General features: G+C 45.2%; 1 protein-coding gene across 1 annotated transcript; it reads left to right on the top strand.

Annotated features, from left to right (window-relative positions):
- Window positions 1-14,651: 14,651 nt before the first annotated feature.
- LOC123410533 (probable pectinesterase 15) lies at window positions 14,652-16,199 on the top strand. Its single transcript, XM_045103481.1, has one exon. The coding sequence runs from the start codon at window positions 14,834-14,836 to the stop codon at window positions 16,058-16,060; it is 1,227 nt and encodes a 408-aa protein (XP_044959416.1). The 5' UTR covers window positions 14,652-14,833; the 3' UTR covers window positions 16,061-16,199.
- Window positions 16,200-18,385: the final 2,186 nt, after the last annotated feature.

The raw sequence follows: 18,385 nt of genomic DNA, 5'->3' as shown, positions 1-18,385 counted from the left end.
TCTAGAGTATTAAGTAAAACACAGTAATGCATGGAGAACAATGACATGATGTAGACAAATAAACTCAAGCAATATGAATAAACCCCATCGTTTTATCATTATTAGCTGCAACAAAAAAATGCATCTTGTCCCCTTCAGTTAGTGGGATATAGTAATTCGCCAGGTTGAACCTACCACAACTCACCTCTCTCACTGAAGAAATATCGATCTAGTTGGCCAAACTATTTTAATAGATCGAAGAGAATTATGAAGCTATCATAATCATGCACATAAGAATCAGATAATTATTCAGAGGATACTCAAATATTTATCATGAATAATCTGAACGTAAACCCATTCATTGGATCCCAACAAACGCACTTCACAAAAGGAATTACATCATATGGATCAAATCGAAGATGCGATGATCATTTTATTGAAGATCAAAGAGAGAGAGAGATTGTCATCTAGGTACTGGCTATGGAACCGTAGGTCTGTGGTGAACTACTCACACATCATCGTGAGGGCAGCAAGGTTGATGAAGAGGCCCTTCGTGATTGATCCCCCTCCGGCAAGGTGCCCGAACGGAGCTCCAGATGGCCTCCCATCAGAATAGAGACTTGTGGTGGCGTAAAAAGTGTTTTGGGACTCTGTGTGATGTTTTTAGGGTAGATGTGAATTTATAAGCGAGAGAACGGAGTCGGGAGGGCAACGAGGGAGGCACAAGCCATCAGGGCGCCCCCAGGTCACGCCCTGTTAGATTGTGGGACTCTTGTGAGGCCTCCAACCTTCTTCCGATGCCCGTTGGTCTTATTTTGGTCCAGAAAAGTCACCTAAAAGTTTCACGGCAGTTGGACTTCATTTGGTATGGAAACCCTGAAAAGTGAAAAACACGCAGAAAACAACAACTAACACTGGACACTGGGTCAATAGGTTCATGCTCAGAAATAATATAAATTGGTAAATAAATACCTCAAAAGTATTCTACAATGATAATATATCAGCATGGACAGTCAAAAATTATAGATACATTGGAGACGTATCACTTCTCCATAAGACTTATTTATGTAGGTGTGAGAGGTACGATCTCCAATTCCAATTCTACTATTTCCATATTTGCACATTGAGTGATCTTTGATCCATTTTCAACATACGAAATGGTAACTTGGTATTGTTCTTCTCATTCTTCCACTTATGTCTACTTGAGTGATATGGATAGGTCAAGCATACCAAACCCGCCATTTGGAGAAAAAGACGACGATGCGAACAATTATGTCTCAAAGATGCACAAAAATCTATGCACCAATTGCGGGATGTCTTGAACGACCACATCAAGATACTCGCCACACACTTGCACAAATCTGAGGAGTGTACAAGGGACTACCTCGACACCAAGCTAGCAAGCCAAATGGACGAGTTTTGTGCCTTGATGGTTATCCGTGCTTCCACAACATCTACATCATCAAGGCGGCGCCACTCAAGTCGCCACTCATGAAACTAATCTTTCGACACAAGTCCACCTTGAGCTCAACATCATCAATGTAATGATGGTCGTGACCATCATGAGTCGGACAACCCCTTCCATGCGAATGGATCACAAGATCGACGCCGCGAGTGTGAACGACATCATCAACAAGGACAAGAAGCTTACGAACAAGAACAACAATGTCGTGAAGGCAAACACCTCCATGAGGAACAAGCGCTCTAAGCACAATGTTTCCTCCATCATGATGTAGCACACGCCTTGCAAGAATGCAACCGCCAAGCATGCGAAGAACAAGAGGCACTCCAATGTGAATGCCAAGATGAAGCCGATCGCTAAGAGGATCACCAAGAAGGAAGGAACCGAGTGCGTCCGCCTCGGCAAGACCCTCAAGAAAATCATGATGATCCCCATGAAGAAGAAGCCCCAAGGAAAGAGCATTGTCACCAAGACAATAACAATGAAGAGCCTCCTCCAAGACACGCGCATCATCTTCAACACCACAATGAAGAATGTCGCTTCGACATGCTCAAGTTCACCATGCCTAAGTTTTCCAGAAGAAATGACCCCGAAAACTATCTCTCATGGGAACTTAAGGTTGACAAGATGTTCTGTCTACACAACTATGAAGAGGAAAAGAAGATCGCCATGGCTTCACTTGAATTCCAATACTATGTTCTCATTTGGTGGGAGCAAGTGATTGAGAAAATAAGATAAAAGGGTGAACCCCCTATCACCACTTGAACTCAAATGAAGGACCTCATGAGAGCTCACTTCATGTCGGCTCCTACAATCATGATATCTTCAAGAAGATACAACTCCTCAAGCAAGGCACCAAGTTGGTAGAAGAGTACTACCTAGAAATGGAAATTGCCATGATCCGATCTAATATGAAGGAAGATGATGAGAAAACAATGGAGAATTTCTTGATGAGATAAACTACCAAATCAAGAAAATCCCAGACTTCCAACCCTACTCCAACCTACTCGACCTAGTGTATCAAGCATCAAAGGCGGAACGCCAAGTGCAAGATGACTTCAAGTACTCCAAGTTCTCTTCGAAGACATACGACTCAAGTACACAAGCTCCCCCAACTTTGACGCTTTTGACAACAAGAACTCCGACAACTACTAGTGAAAAGCCAAGTTACAAGTCAACGACGTCTTCTTCGAGTCGTCCTCCTTCTACAAGCAACTACAAGCCTAGAGCTTCATCCTCTACACCACCTTTGGATGCTCAAGCCAAAACGAGTTCCATCAAGTGCTTCACGTGCCAAGTCCGAGGCTGCAAGATTTTTGAGTGCCCAATAAGATACACTATGATCCTTCAAGATGACGACACGTATGATTCTATGAGTGGTTAAGAGATGGAAGCTTTGGAAGCTTTGGAGCACGTGGCCATGCACCGACAAGTGAATGAAGATGAATATACTAAAATCCATTGCGACAATTATCTAAGCCCCGCTCTCATTGTTTCTAAGGTTTTGACACTTCAGTAACAACAAGATAAAGGCTAATGTTGCCACATTTTCCATACAGAGGTGGGTATACAAGGAAAATATGTCAATGTCATCATCAACGGTGAAAGTTTCCAAAACTTGGCAAGTGTTCCAAGCTAGAATTGGTCAAGAAGAAGCACCCACGCCCCTACAAGTTTTAATGGCTTAGTGACTCCAACACCCTCCAAGTAGACCACACCATGCAAGTATCTTTCAAGATTGGTGCCTATGAAGACACTTTCGAGTGTGATGTCGTTCCAATGTTCGTTTGTCATATTCTTCTTGGAAGACCTTAGCAATTTGACAACAACATCATCCACAATGGTCGGACCAAACACTATAGCTTCAAGATGAAGGGCAAAGAATACGTGCTTTGACCCATGTCTCCAAGTCAAGTGACCGCTGATAAGCAAGCTTCACCCCGTCGTACAGATAAAAGTGAGAGAGTGATCCACCTAAAAGAGAGTGAGCGCCAAAATCCATATTTGAGTGACTCCATGATGAGGGAGAACAAATATTTAGTGCTTTTAGCCACCAAAAGCGAATTAAGGGATATGAGTGAGAGCCCATCAAGTGTATTTCACATTGTACTTGTGTGCAAACATGAGGTCGTGAGTACTAATGCTTCACAACATCTTCCTTTGGTTTCGTCTCATTTATTGCAGGAATTTCAAGATGTTTTTCCCGATGAACTACCTCATGGATTGCCTCATCTATGAGGGATCGAGCACCACATCGACCTTATACCTGGCGCACCACTTTCGAACAAGGAAGCCTACCGCACGAGCCCCGACGAGACTAAGGAGATACAAAGGCAAGAGCAAAAACTCCTAGATAACGGGCATGTTCGCGAGAGTTGAAGTCCATGTGCTGTTTTGGTGATTCTAGTGCCTAAGAAAGATGGTATGCATATGTGTTCCGATTGCCATCCCATTAATGCTATAGCCATTATGTATCGTCATCCAATTCCATGCCTTGATGACATGCTTGATGAACTTAGTGGAGCCACTATATATTCTAAAATTGATCTTAAAATTAGTTACCATCAAATTCGCATGCAAGAAGGCGATGAGTGGAAAACAACTTTTAAACTGAAATTTGGTCTGGTTGGTTATGATCATGGGTCTATCACAAGCACCTCGCGCTTTCATGCATGTTATGCATTATGTCCTTCGGCATCTCATTGACTATTGTGTTGTCGTATACTTTGACGATATTCTTGTGTTTAGAAAATCTCTAAACGAGCATGTTGCACATGTTAGGGAAGTACTGCAAGTTCTTAGGAAAGAGCAACTATATGCAAACATGGAAAATGCACTTTTGGTGTTGAAAAGATTGTTTTCCTAGGATTTGTGGTATCTTCTAAGGGTGTTCAAGTTGATGAAATTAAAATTGATGCAATTATAACTTGGCCCATGCCTACAAATTTGCAACAAGTGCGTAGTTTCCTTGGACTATCCAACTTTTATCATCACTTTGTTAAGGACTTTAGCACGATTGCATATCCTTTACATGCTTTGAGAAAGAAGAATGCACCCTTTGTTTGGGGACCGTCGCACCCGCTTTCCACGAGCTTCAAAATTTTCTTACAAATGCACCATTACTCGCATTACCCAATTTTGATAAAACTTCTGAAGTGCATTGTGACGCAAGTGGTAATGACATAGGTGGTGTGTTAATGCAAGAGAAACACTCAATTGCGTACTTTAGTGAGAAACTTGCCAAGATCAACTCAATTACCCCATATATGACAAAGAATTGTATGCTTTGGTTAGAGTCTTATATGTTTGGGAGCATTATGTTCGTCCACGTGAATTTGTCATTCATACGGATCATCAAAGTCTAAAGTATCTTAAGGGTCAAACCAAGTTGAACAAGCGGCATGCTAAGTGGTGTATATTCATTGAATTTTTCCTTATGTCATTAAATACATTAAGGATAAATAAAATATTGTGGCGGATGCTGTTTCCCGCAAATGCATGATATTTACTCAACTTGAATTGAGTGTCATTGGCTTTGAGCATATTAAAGACTTGTATGAGCATGATGTTACTCTTCGTACTCCTTATGCCAAATGTTAATCTAAGAATTTTTTGGAGCAATATTACATGAAAGATGGCTATCTTTTGCGTGCTAACAAACTATGCATACCCGAGTCTTCTCTTTGTTTGTTGCTTTTATAATAGGCTCACAGTGGAGGATTTATGGGTCACTTTGGACGCGACAAGACATATACCCCCTCTCCAACAAGTATTGCTGGACAAATATGTTTCATGATATCGCACGATTCACCAACCGATGCTCTACATATCGCAAAGCTAAGTCAAAAGCTCAATCCGATAGTTTACACATGCCACTTCCAATACATTTTTAACCTTGGGAAGATATGAGCATGGACTTTGTGCTTGGTTTGCCAAGAACTAAAAATGGACATGATTCCATTTTTGTTGTCGTGGATCATTTTTCCAAAATGGCTCATTTCATTCTATGTCACAATATCGATGATGCTTAACATGTTGCAAATGTTTTTTGTAGGGACATATTAAAACTACATGGAGTCCAGAAGACCATTGTGTCGGACCGAGATGTCAAGTTTCTTAGCTACTTTTGGAAGACGCTATGCGCCAAGATTGAAATCAAACTCCTATTCTCTTTGACTTAGCATCCACAAACCAATGGAGAAACAGATGTCACCAAGTGGATGCTATCAACGCTCCTACGTGTTTTGATCAAGAATAATGTCAAGGAATGGGAAGAATGCCACCCCACCGCCAAGCATGCTTACAATCGCGTGCGTCACTTCACCACCAGCAAGTCGCCATTTGAGGTAGTCTACGACTTCAACCCATTGTATCTATTGGACATACTCCCGCTACCAATCCAAGACCATGTGGATACGGACACAAGTGCAAGGGCAAGCTATATCAAGAAGATGCATGAAGATACAAGGCACACGATCGAACGTCAAGTGGAACAAGTGAGCACCAAGCGCAATATCACCAAGTACACCATGGTGTTCAAGAGTGGTGATATTGTGTGGCTACACCTTCGCAAGGATTGATTCCCCGCCTTGCGCAAGTCCAAGATATTTACTCGAGCCGAAGGAGCTTTCAAGGTGGTGGAACGCTACAACAACAATGCCTACAAGATTGGCATTCCATGCGACAAGTACAATGTGAGCGACATCTTCAATGTCAAGGACCTATCCCCTTTCCATGATGATGAGGATCTCGATTTGAGGACGGGTCTTTCCCAAGGGGGGGGGGGGTGATGCAGAGCATCCCATGATCATCCCCATGGATCCTTCACCAACACCTCAATATCAAAGTGGTCCTATGACGAGAGATCGCGCACGTGCTATCGAAACCGAGGTGACATCTCTCCTTACCGAACCATTGTTTGATTCCCTCAAGACATGGCCGCTACCTCAAGCGAAAACACTTTGTATGCTCAGGTATTCAGAGGAAGGTCATGGAACGCCCGCGAAGGACAGCGAGGACACCAAGCTACAAAGACCCAAGAAGAGTTGCAGAAACGCTATAGCCACAGGATGACCGGCCCACACCGGACATCTGACATCCTCGAGATCAACCAACCCAAAGGCCCAACTGAACTCTACAGCGGCCGGACGACTGACGAGGACCGGATTTATGCCATGTTCCAGCGATTTGACGTCCGGCCGCCTCCAAACCCGGCGCCCCAACACCAGCACCGAATGTACAAAATACCAAAGCCCTCCGGACAACTGTGCCTCCGTACATTCGTTCGCCTCTGGAAATCCGTTACCCTTGCACCCGAACCGAATCATCGGAAGTCCGGCTCGCTCCGGACGTCTGGTCCTTCACGAGCCATCGGACGACCGGTAACTCCCGGACATTCGGAGCCTGTCTGCGCGCGAGCCTCGGGCTTGGCCATGTACCTCTCTCTCTAAACTATAAGTACCATACCCCCTTGACGAATTAGGGTTAGCATATGTTTGGCCCATAGATATAGTTGAGTATTGCTCCTTCCACCCCTACCATGGAGATGACCTCCATGTGAGAAGATCTAGTGGATGCCAAGGCTCCTTCATTAGGAAGATCCTCTAAGGATTTCAAAGCCCCGTCTATCCCGAGTGGGAAGACTACCTCGTTATTAGTATCCCGTGTTGAACTCGGTTTGATGTATCTTTTTGTGTTTTTATGGATGTAGCAGATGTGTGATCAGAGATTGTTCTTGAGAGTATTTTTATTTCTCTTTAATTTTCTTCCGTTTCCCTTCTTGTGTGAAAAGATTGACCACCTCGGGTTTCCCCCGTATCACCCCATGTATTGAGAATTTTCTTCCCTTTGACGGGAACAATATCATTATGAGTAAAACTCCTACCCCCCAAAATTAAATAAAGATAGAGTATGCGTCATCTAATACACTATGCTACCGAAGTTTGGCCCCTTCTCATTCAATTGAGGTGTTTAATTTTGGATTTGGTTCAAGATTTTGATCGGGTCCATGGTTTCTGAAGGACCTGTTTCATTCAGTTAAGGTATTCAATATTGAATTTGATCCGCGATTTTGACTCGGCCAACTTTTTGTTGGGGAACGTTGCATGGGAAACAAAAAAATTCCTACACACACGAAGACCTATCATGGTGATGTCCATCTACAAGAGAGATTTGGATCTACGTACCCTTGTAGATCGCACAGCAGGAAGCGTTAAGAAACGCGATTGATGAAGTGGAACGTCTTCACGTCTCTCGAATCGTCCCACGATGAGTTCCAATCTAGTGCCGAACGGACGGCACCTCCGCGTTTAGCACACGTACAACTCGACGATGATCTCGGGCTTCTTGATCCAGCAAGCAAGACGGAGAAGTAGATTAGTTCTCTGGCAGCAGGACAACGCTCCGGTGGTGGTGATGATCTACTCCTACAGGGCTCCGCCCGAGCTCCTTAGAAATCAGATCTAAAGGTAAAACTATGTGGTCTAGGGTTGAGTTGCACGTGGCAAAAGTTGTCCCAAATCAGCCCTAAAACACCACTATATATAGGAGGGAGGGGGAGGGGCTTGCCTTGAGGGACAAGTCCCTCAAGGGTGCGTCGGCGCTAGGAGGAGGAGGACTCCTCCTCCAATTCGGTTTGGGAAGGAGGAGTCCTCCTCTTCCTTCCCACCTCCCAATTTCCCTTTCCTTTTTCTTTTCTTTTTGGTATTTCTTTAAGTGGCGCCATGGGCCCCTTGGGCTGACTCCGGGAACCCATTCGCCACTCCCGATACACTGTCGGAATTGCCCGAAACTTTCCGGTAACCAAATGAAACCATCCTATATATCAATCTTCGTTTTCGGACCATTCTGGAAACCCTCGTGACGTCCGTGATCTCATCCAGGACTCCAAACAACATTCGGTAACCACACATATAACTCAACTATACTAAAACATCATCGAACCTTAAGTGTGCAGACCCTGCGGGTTCGAGAACTATGCAGACATGCCCCGAGGCACTCCTCGGTCAATATCCAATAGAGGGATCTCGATGCCCATATTAGATCCTACATATTCGCCGAAGATCTTATCGGTTGAACCTCAGTGTCAAGGATTCACATAATCCCGTATGTCATTCGCTTTGTCCTTCGGTATGTTACTTGCCCGAGATTCGATCGTCGGTATCCGCATACCTATTTCAATCTCGTTACCGGCAAGTCTCTTTACTCGTTCCGTAATACAAGATCCCGTGACTTACACTTAGTCAAATTGCTTGCAAGGCTTGTGTCAGATGTTGTATTACCGAGTGGGCCCCGAGATACCTCTCCGTCACACGGAGTGACAAATCCCAGTCTTGATCCATACTAACTCAATGAACACCTTCGGAGATACCTGTAGAGCACCTTTATAGTCACCCAGTTATGTTGTGACGTTTGATGCACACAAGGTATTCCTCCGGTGCCACTGAGTTATATGATCTCATGGTCATAGGAACAAATACTTGACACACAGAAAACAATAGCAATAAAACGACACGATCAATATGCTACGTTCATAGTTTGGGTCTAGTCCATCACATGATTCTCCTAATGATGTGATCCAGTTATCAAGTGACAACACTTGCATATAGCCAGAAAACCTTGACTATCATTGATCAACTGGCTAGCCAACTAGAGGCTTGCTAGGGACATTGTTTTGTCTATGTATCCACACATGTATCTATGTTTTCATTTAATACACTTATAGCATGGATAATAAACGATTATCTTTAAACAGGAAATATAATAATAACTATTTATCATTGCCTCTAGGGCATATTTCCAACACTTTTTCCCAACCAGCCTAAAAAACTCATCAATCTGGCGCATTCTCTCGCCACGTGGAAACAAGAAGCGTCAACATGTGAAGATGTCGCATGAATAGAAAACTTTCAGCCCCCAACACAAGAAACTTTCCACATATGTATGAGTTGATTTGCAAATAGCACATAGTCGCATTGGCAAGGGAGCCCACCAAAATACCACATTTACAAAAAACCATACACCATCTTTTCCACGTGCCAAACTAACTAACAAAAAATTATGAATCCCAACAACACTGATAACGCAGCGAAGGGCACTCAACCCTTCTAGTATTGACTAACTAATTGCACCTCCGTTGCAAGGAGGCATATACATTTTAGTTGTTCATATCATTTATTAGTTGTGTCTCTAGTATACCTTTCACTCACTATCTCTGCCTCCCCAATCCAATCTTACTACCTTTGTCATTGACTCATTCAGTCACAACCATCATTCCACTGTCACCCATACACACTTTCGACAAACAAAATTGGAATTAAATCAGCAGGAGTACTACATTTTTAATCTGCCAAACAAAAGAATAGTTTTTATATTGCTGACGGAATGAGATGTGATGTGAGGCAAATAAGTTTCGAAATAAATCAATGGATGGGGATTTGAATTGATGCGATATGTGATGTTGGACAAATAAAATTGAAAATAAAAGGGTGGGGTCACTACATTTTCAATTTGTTTTTTTCTGAAAGTAACGTTTCCAATTTGTCAAATGAAAAAAGAATTACTTTCAATAATCCGGACAACTAAAATTGGAAATAATTATGTGGGAAGGGGTGGAATAAAATGACTGACAAAAAAAAATCTGAAGGTGAGAAAGCAAATGGCCAAATCTCCTTTGTAGGACCTGATAAGTGTCATACGTATGGCACGAAGCATGGCACGAAGCAATTCTGTCCTAATGTTTTTGGTGACAACTTTAGTTATCCAAGAATAACAACTTTAGTTGTGAAGCATAACAACTTTTTATTTGTTTGACAAGTTTTATTATTCTTTTATTTCTTTTTTCGATAGGAACTTTAGTTATAAAAATCATGACGGTGTAACTTCGTGCAATACGTATGACACTTATTATTTGGGCCTTTATATTAACCTAAATACTAAAAAGTGCAGCTGTACTATTTGAGTGAAACGAGCGCACCCTCACGCAACACGTCATTCCACTTTATTTCATTTTTTTTCATAATACTATAACTTTTGAACCGTGCATCAGAACGACGATCCGTTTTCACGGCTGTGTTTCTTACGACGAGCTCTTCAAAACTAGATTTCATATGGATAGGTTTGAACAAACTTTTTTTGAGCAACTGTGGGGTGATATTTAGGCAACTTTAGTTGTAAAGAAAAGAAACTTCTTATTAGTGTGCATAGTATGATCACCTATCAACGAAAATTCCTTCAAAATTATCAATCATGACTAGAAGGTTAAATAACGTCACCCTTTAGCAACCACATGGCAAATGTGTTCAGCTATTTTCAAACTGAAATGGTTAAATTATGCGTGGGATGTGCATGCTCGACTCCGCATGTGTTGGATGTCCATTAATTAATGTATGATTTTTTTCTAAAAAGCTATAACTATCAAACAGTGTGTCGAAATTATGATATGTTTTTACCGTTGGGTTCCTCGTGACGAACTCTTGAAAACGAGATCTCATATGAATATGTTTTGAAGATTTTTTTTGAAAAGTAACTTCGATGCTAGATGAGGCAACTTTAGTGCTAAACAGAAGTACTTTGATGCTAGATGTATTGTGTCGTGTGTATACCAAGGAAAAAATAGCGCAACCTTCAAAAAAACGCTATGAACGAAATAGCGTGCTAATAGCGCGCTATTTTGTAAAATAGTGTGTCACAAAACATTGTTCAGATTTCAGCATATAGCAACACAAATGACAGATTTCAGCAGCTAAAACCGAGGAGACGGCAAGGGGCGGCAAGAGGAGAGGAGGCTGCGAGCGGAGGAGGCGACAAGAGGCGGTCGGCCGTGGCTGGAGGAGACGGGCGAAGCACCGGTGGCCATCGCTGCCGCCGTCGCTCGGTAGGTTTGGTTAGGGATTTAGGATTTAGGGTTCGCTCGGTAGGTCTGGTCATCGCTATAGGTTTGGTCGCCGCTGGTTAGGGTTACCGGGCCGAAAAGCCCAAAAGAATAGTGGGCTGATGAAAAATTCGTGCGAAAAAAATAGCGTCGCGTCGAAAAAATAGCGCCGATACGCGCTATAGCGCGAAATTGCCGTATTTAGCGTGAATAGCGCAGTAGTGAGTGAAATATGCATAGCGTAGCGTTTAGTTTTTAAATACGCTATTAGCGCGCTATAGCGGCGTTTTAGCGCGCTATTTTTTTCCTTGTGTGTATACACATGAATTGCTTGTTGAATGCACTGGAGTTGCGCAAAACACACACTAAAAGTTGCTTACTTTTTTTTGATATTCGAGTGCAATTATGGCAACTATTTACAAATAGCAGGCAACTAAGCATTAATGGCAGGCAACTGAACATTAACCGTAGGCAATTGACCATTAGTAATAGGCAACTAAGCATCAAAATTGAGCAACTTCATAGTATTTTGTAGGCAACTGAACGTCAAAATTGAGCAATTTCACATTATTTGTAGGCAATTGATCATCATTGTTTAATTATGTAAAGATTTTAGAGGTGAATCTAGTCAACTGTTAGTCGTGGTAACCAACTTAGAAGAATTCTTCGCTGATAGATAGTCATACAAAGGGGGGAAAGGAGTTGCTTGTCTATAGCGCTAAAGTTGCCTCATCTAGCACACAAAGTTGCTAAAAAAAGTTCGTCGAAACCTATCCATATGGGATCTAGTTTTGAAGAGCTCGTCGTAAGAAACACAACCGTGAAAACAGATCATCGTTGTGACGTCCGGTTCAAAAGTTATTACTTTTTAAATTATTTAAAATGCTAATAAATGCACGTCGGTGGCTGTCTTGAGGTGCGCCAGCTACCTCGCGCGAACGTCGCTCCGCTCGGTAGCCGCGTCCAAATCATGACAGTGTAACTTCATGCCATACATATGACACTTATTATTTAGGCCTTTATATTAATAGTAGAGATTCATCATGGTATAAGCACCAAGAATGGAAAAAATAAATCAATGGAGTATAAGAACATCTTCAACGCTCTCCGAAAACTACTCCGCGCTATAGAAATTGCGTTCTTTTGCGCACGCGCGTCCGCGTTAGCCGGTCCAGCACAGGCAGTAAAGTCGCACGCGCTGGATAATAGGTTGCGCGCAGAACGAAATGCCACCCCGTGTTGGTATTTCGGGCGCCCGCTCCAGCACGAAACACTTCACTCTCTCTCGCGCACGTCCTCTCTCCCATCCCGCGCCGCCTCCGGAGAAACCGCCCGATGCAGCGCGTTGGCGACATCCCCTCACCCCTTCCTACACCCGTGACCCCTCCCCGCCACCGCCACAAATCCTAGCGCGGGGCTGAGCATCGCCGGCGCCGCTCCTCCAAGCGACGACCTCATGCGAAGCTTGTTCATGGCGCCACGGCCAACCGCGGTGGGTGTCGTCACGCCGCCGCCGCCCGCCGTCAAGCCACACCCCTTGTCAAGCAATCGAATGCGGCGGCCGTGACGGTGGAGATGACCCGAAAGAAGAGGGCAACAGACGGCGCCGGTGCTAGTAAGCGACCGAAGAAGAAGCTTGCAAGGCACCCAACCGCGGTTTGCAAGGCATGATTGTGTTTGACCTTTATATTTATTTGTGTTTGAACTTTATATTTGTCATGATCTTTCTTAAATGATTTTGAAATATCCCATGCAATTCAACTAAGAGCATCTCCAACAGCGGCGCAAAAAGGCGCGCGCGCGCTAAACATGCATTTTACCGCGCGCGGGACAGATTGGCGCGCTCCAGCGGGGGCGGGAAAACCGCGCGCGCGGGAACCGCTTGCGCGCGCGCGAAAAGGCGGCAGCTCGCGCGGCATTTTTGCGGCGCCGCGTCCCGCGCGCCTATAAAAGGCAGCGCGCTGCCGCTCCCTCGCGCCACCGCTCCGCTCTCTCTCTCTCCCTCTGCCTCTCACGCCGCCGCCCTAGAGCGCCGCCACCGCTCCAGCACGCCGCCCCGAGGCGCCACCATGCCGCCGCGCCGCCGTTCTACGTCGGGCTACCGCGGCGTCCGCCAGCGCCCTAACGGCGGGTTCTACGCCGAGATACGCTCCGGCGATCTCCGGCTTAGCCTCGAAACCTACGACACGGCGCACGAGGCCGCCCGCGCGTTCGACGCGGCGGCGTGACGCCTAGGCAGGCCGCGCCGCCAAATGAACTTCCCAGACGTCGACACGCTCCAGCAGGCGTTAGACCTCGCCCCGCCGCCTCGTTTAAACTTCGCACAAGACCGTGCGGAGCACACTGCGCTGCAGCGCCGCCTCCTCATCGCCTAGGAGGACGAGCGGGTCATGGCGGAGTGGCGCCGGCGCCACCCGGAGGACGTCGCCTACGAGCAGGAATATAGGGCAAGGCGCCGCGAGGAGCGGTTGGACAGGCGTCGTCGGAAGGCATTGGCGTGTGCGCAGGCCGACCTCGTCAATGCAGGTGGGAGGTCCTTCTTCACTGAAGAAGATGAGCGTTGGTTTGACATCTGGCTGTCAACCTCTGACGACACCAACGACGATGATGATGGTGCAGATGACTGGAGCGACTGGGATTAGTTTTTTTGTTTTCGAACTATCTAGCACCGAACTATCTATCTATGTTTTCGAACTACCTATCTAGTTGCAATCTATGTAAAATAACTTTGTATCCTTTTATTTAATGCAATCTACTTATTAAAAAATGTTGTGCGCGCGCTGCATTTTTGGGCACTGCTGGAACGGCGCGCGCGTTGCATTATAGCGCGGCTGTTGGAGCCAGCGCCTATCCCCGCGCTAAACCAGCCGAAGCGCGCGCGACAAACGTCTTTTTTGGGCGCGGCGCGTAGCGCGGCTGTTGAAGATGCTCTAAGCTATGTTGTTCGAATGCAAAAATAATGTACATTAAAAATATTTCACAGTTGGTTGGTTGTTCGAGCGCGGCATTAGAGACGCGTCTGCGCCATTTTGCAACGTCTGCTGAAATATCAGGGTCGCGCTTCATTTTACCGCGCCTATTGGAACGGACGCCTCACCGCGCGTGAAAAAACCGTATTTCTGTACTGCAAATGTTTTTTCAGGGCTAGCCGTAGCGCAACTGTTGAAGTTGCTCTAATATGTTCCGGTCAGGTTAAGCATGTAGCTAGCTAGAGCTTGTAATCATCACGATGGCAATGCAGCACTCACTCAAAATTGGACGGGATGGGATCCCTTCCCTTGGTCGCCACATTACGGCTCATCTCATCATGACTAGCTTGAACGCAGCAAATTAAGCAACCATAGCTAACAACAATGCTGACTGCATTGAATAGATTAGATAAGCTCCTTCTGAAATAATTAATCTATCAATTTTTCCTTGTGGATTACTACTACTAGGATAACAAGTGCCTACATAGTAGTGATAAGAAAGAAGCGAAGCTAGATCGAGATCATGCAAGCCATGCTCTGGTGCCCGGGATAATGAGGAGCCGTGCAAGCACAAGCACAAGCACAAGCAGGGGTGAAGGAGGAGTCAAGAACTGTAGCCTATGGGCTGCGGCTATCGCCTCTGTCCTTCTCGCCATCTTGCTTGCCTCCACCACACACCTCCCTGCTTCGCCCTCCGATCCTCTGGTACAAGGCCGCCGCCGGCGGCGGCAGTGCGACGAGCAGGCCAGATGGGTGGCCGGCATCGCGTCCCAGCTCAATGCCACCCTCGTCCTGACCGTCGACCACCTCGGCTGCGGCAACTTCAGCAGCGTGCAGAAGGCGGTGGACGCCGTGCCTGACCACGGCGCGGCCGGCGGGCGGACGCTGCTGGCCGTGGGCGCCGGCATCTTCCGGGAGAAGGTGGTGTTGTGGGGTAACAAGACGGGCGTGACGCTGCACGGCCGCGGCAACCTGAACAGCACCGTGGCGTGGAACGACACCGCCGGCTCAAGCGGTGGCAGCACCCCGTCCAGCGCCACCTTCACCGTCCTCGCCGCCGGCTTCGTCGCCTACAACATCAGCTTCCAGAACACGGCGCCTCCGGCGGACCCGGGCGCCAGCGGAGGGCAGGCAGTGGCGCTGCGCGTGGCCGGCGACCAGGCAGCGTTCCACTGGTGCGGCGTCTACGGCGCGCAGGACACGCTGCTGGACGAGCAGGGGCGGCACCTCTTCCACGGCTGCTACGTCGAGGGCTCCATCGACTTCATCTTCGGCAACGCCCGGTCGCTCTACCTCAACTGCACCATCAGCTCCGTCGCGGCGGCCACCAGCAATGGCGGCGGCGTGACGGGGAGCATCACGGCGCAGGGGCGCGGGTCGGCGTCGGAGAAAACGGGGTTCGCGTTCGTGGGGTGCAGCGTGGTGGGGACGGGGAAGGTGTGGCTGGGGCGGGCGTGGGGGCCCTACGCCACGGTAGTGTTCGCGAGGACGTACCTCGCCGCCGGCGTCGTGGCGCCGGAGGGGTGGAACGACTGGAACGATCCGGCCAGGCGCCAGACGGTGTTCTTTGGGGAGTACGAGAGCACGGGGCCCGGTGCGGGCAGGGACGGGAGGGTGCCGTACGCGCGGCAGCTGGATAGTCGACAGGCCGCGCCCTTCATGGACGTCTCCTACATCGACGGCGACCAGTGGGCGGTGCCGCCACTGCCAGTAGTACTAGCATTGCCGCGGCAGCACGGCGAAGACGATTCAGATCATGCGCGCCACGGGGAGAAGTAATGTAGCTGCATGTACCCTGCAAGATTTAACATCTTTTTTGCCCTTTTTGTGGGTTTGATTTCGTTTTTCTGCAACTAAGTTTTTTCTTTTCGAAATGGGACAACTTTCTGAAAATAACAACAAGGTAGATGTTCCATAACTGGCTCTGCAATAATTGCTTTGTTGCAAAACCACTAAAGTTACTTTTATGTCTTGCAACATGGACGATGTTGCGGAAAAAGTTTTGCAACAAAGGTGGTGTTGCAGAATTACTATTTTGGTCTTCATCTTTTTTGCAGCATAAATGATGTTGCGGGAGGACTTTTGCAACATGGACAATGTTGCAGATATTTTTACTGAAAATAGTGACGTCGTGTGCTGTGCGAATCGAGTGGTGTTGCAAAACTATTATTTTTTCTTTATATTTTTCGCAACATTGATGATGTTGCGGGTTGACTTCTGCAACATGAATAATGTTGCAGAATTTTTTCTCTCAAAATAATGATGTCGTTTGGGGTGTGAATTGAGAATTTTCTGCAACAGATATGATGTTGCGGGAGGGCTTTTGCAACAAGACCCTTGTTGCAGAAATTATTAGAAAGGACTTCTGCAACATGAATAATGTTGCAGAAATTTTTCGTTGAAAATAATGATGTCGTTTGCGGCGTGAATCGAGAAATTTCTGCAACAGATATGATGTTGTGGAAGGACTTTTGCAACAAGGCCCTTGTTGCAGAAATTATAAAAAAAACATTGACCGACTAGAGCAAACGACGAAGGGCGAGAGGGGAGGCTGAAGCGGCGCAGCTAGGCTGTTGGTGGCTGAAGTGGAGTTCGGGTGTGCACGACTCGAGCGGCGGCCACCTGTGGCATTCACACATGACACGTGTTGAGCATAGGAGGAGATGGACGTAGGGAGTATAATCCATCGGCCGACGAAAATCTTTTCCCTTATATTAATTGTCAATAAATTTATATAATACTATACTCCAAATAAGAAAGAGTTAAATAAACCCTGCATATTTTATTGATTACATACGAAAGCCAAATGTGGGTCTCATACATGTCAGTATGATTGCAAACATAAAACATTAAAAAATACATTCCATGGTTTTCGGACACTGTTAATTAGAAATTGAGTAGGAATGACATTTTTTCGATAAGATCTATGTATCTCGACCTTATAGATATGACACCTATACCCAAATCAATTTATATTTGAAAGGTCAAAATCTAGTTAAAAATAAAGGTTTTCATGTGATTTGTCCACAAAGAAGTTATTTTAACGAAGGACAATTTAGCAAAACGTAATTAGGCAGGTAGTCAAAGATGCATTTTTATGATAACAACGAGAGTATCAAACACCTCTTTTTAGAATGTCCAGTGGCTAGGATATTGTGGTGCTTGGTTCATATAGCTTTCAATGTCAACCCAAAGTAATACACACGTTATTCCTGACGTGGTCAGATGGGTTGAGATTAACACGACAAAACATACATGGTTGGGTTTATGTGCATTACTTTGGGTTATATGAAACTGCAGGAATGATTTGGTGTTTAACGTAAATAGTTCTATCAACTTTTTGCAGGTTATCTACATGGCTACTGCCATGATCCGTATGTGGTCGTTACTCACTTCTGCGTAAGCCAGGAAGCCTTTGGTTACTGGGTGTGTCCGTTGAAAGATGATAGCTCGGGATATCTTCAACCGGTTTGAATGACGGTTCATTAATAGGATAGGTGCTTAATCATCTAAGCTTGTTTCAGCCGGTTGTGACGCTTTGGATGTTTATTTCCTTTCGGTACTTGAACTCATGTTGCTCGGCTTTGTGAACCTCCTTTTGAATTTGTCAAATAAATAGCAGCATGCATCTATTGATGCAGAGACCGAAGGTGCTTCTCCTTTTCTAAAAAAATTGTTTTCGAACACAAGACCTCCTCTTAAATTGCCTCCAATTGGCTAAACAGTGATTTGTGTACAGGTTACTGTTTAATTTTTATGATAAAAAAGTCTTTTGATATAAAACAACAATTATTATCATTATACGATCACTGTCTATTAGTTCTTAATTTTGTTTTTATTACTGTGTAGTTTGAAGAGGTAAACATGAACTTTTCAAAAATTTAGTGGATTTAAACAATTTAATGTATATTATCAAATATTGTTAATTTTTGTATCTTATTTCACGACCAGATGCACGCACAATTATGGTGTATCTTCTTTGTATTTTTATTAGAATATGTAATTATTAAAAAAACCAACAACGTTGTATTTTGAAAATGCTTCAATGTGTATTAAAATAATTGTGTACATAAACAAATTCTATCAATGTGCTAAAACATTTTA

Source organism: Hordeum vulgare, chromosome 7H, assembly GCF_904849725.1.
Source record: "Hordeum vulgare subsp. vulgare chromosome 7H, MorexV3_pseudomolecules_assembly, whole genome shotgun sequence".
Lineage (NCBI taxonomy): Eukaryota > Viridiplantae > Streptophyta > Magnoliopsida > Poales > Poaceae > Hordeum > Hordeum vulgare.
The sequence above is the reverse complement of the archived record's forward strand: the minus strand, read 5'-3'. Positions and strand labels throughout refer to the sequence as shown.

Coding starts and splice junctions, on each gene's coding strand:
- LOC123410533 (XM_045103481.1), top strand. CDS start 14,834: ATGAGGAGCCGTGCAAGCACAAGCACAAGCACAAGCAGGGGTGAAGGA.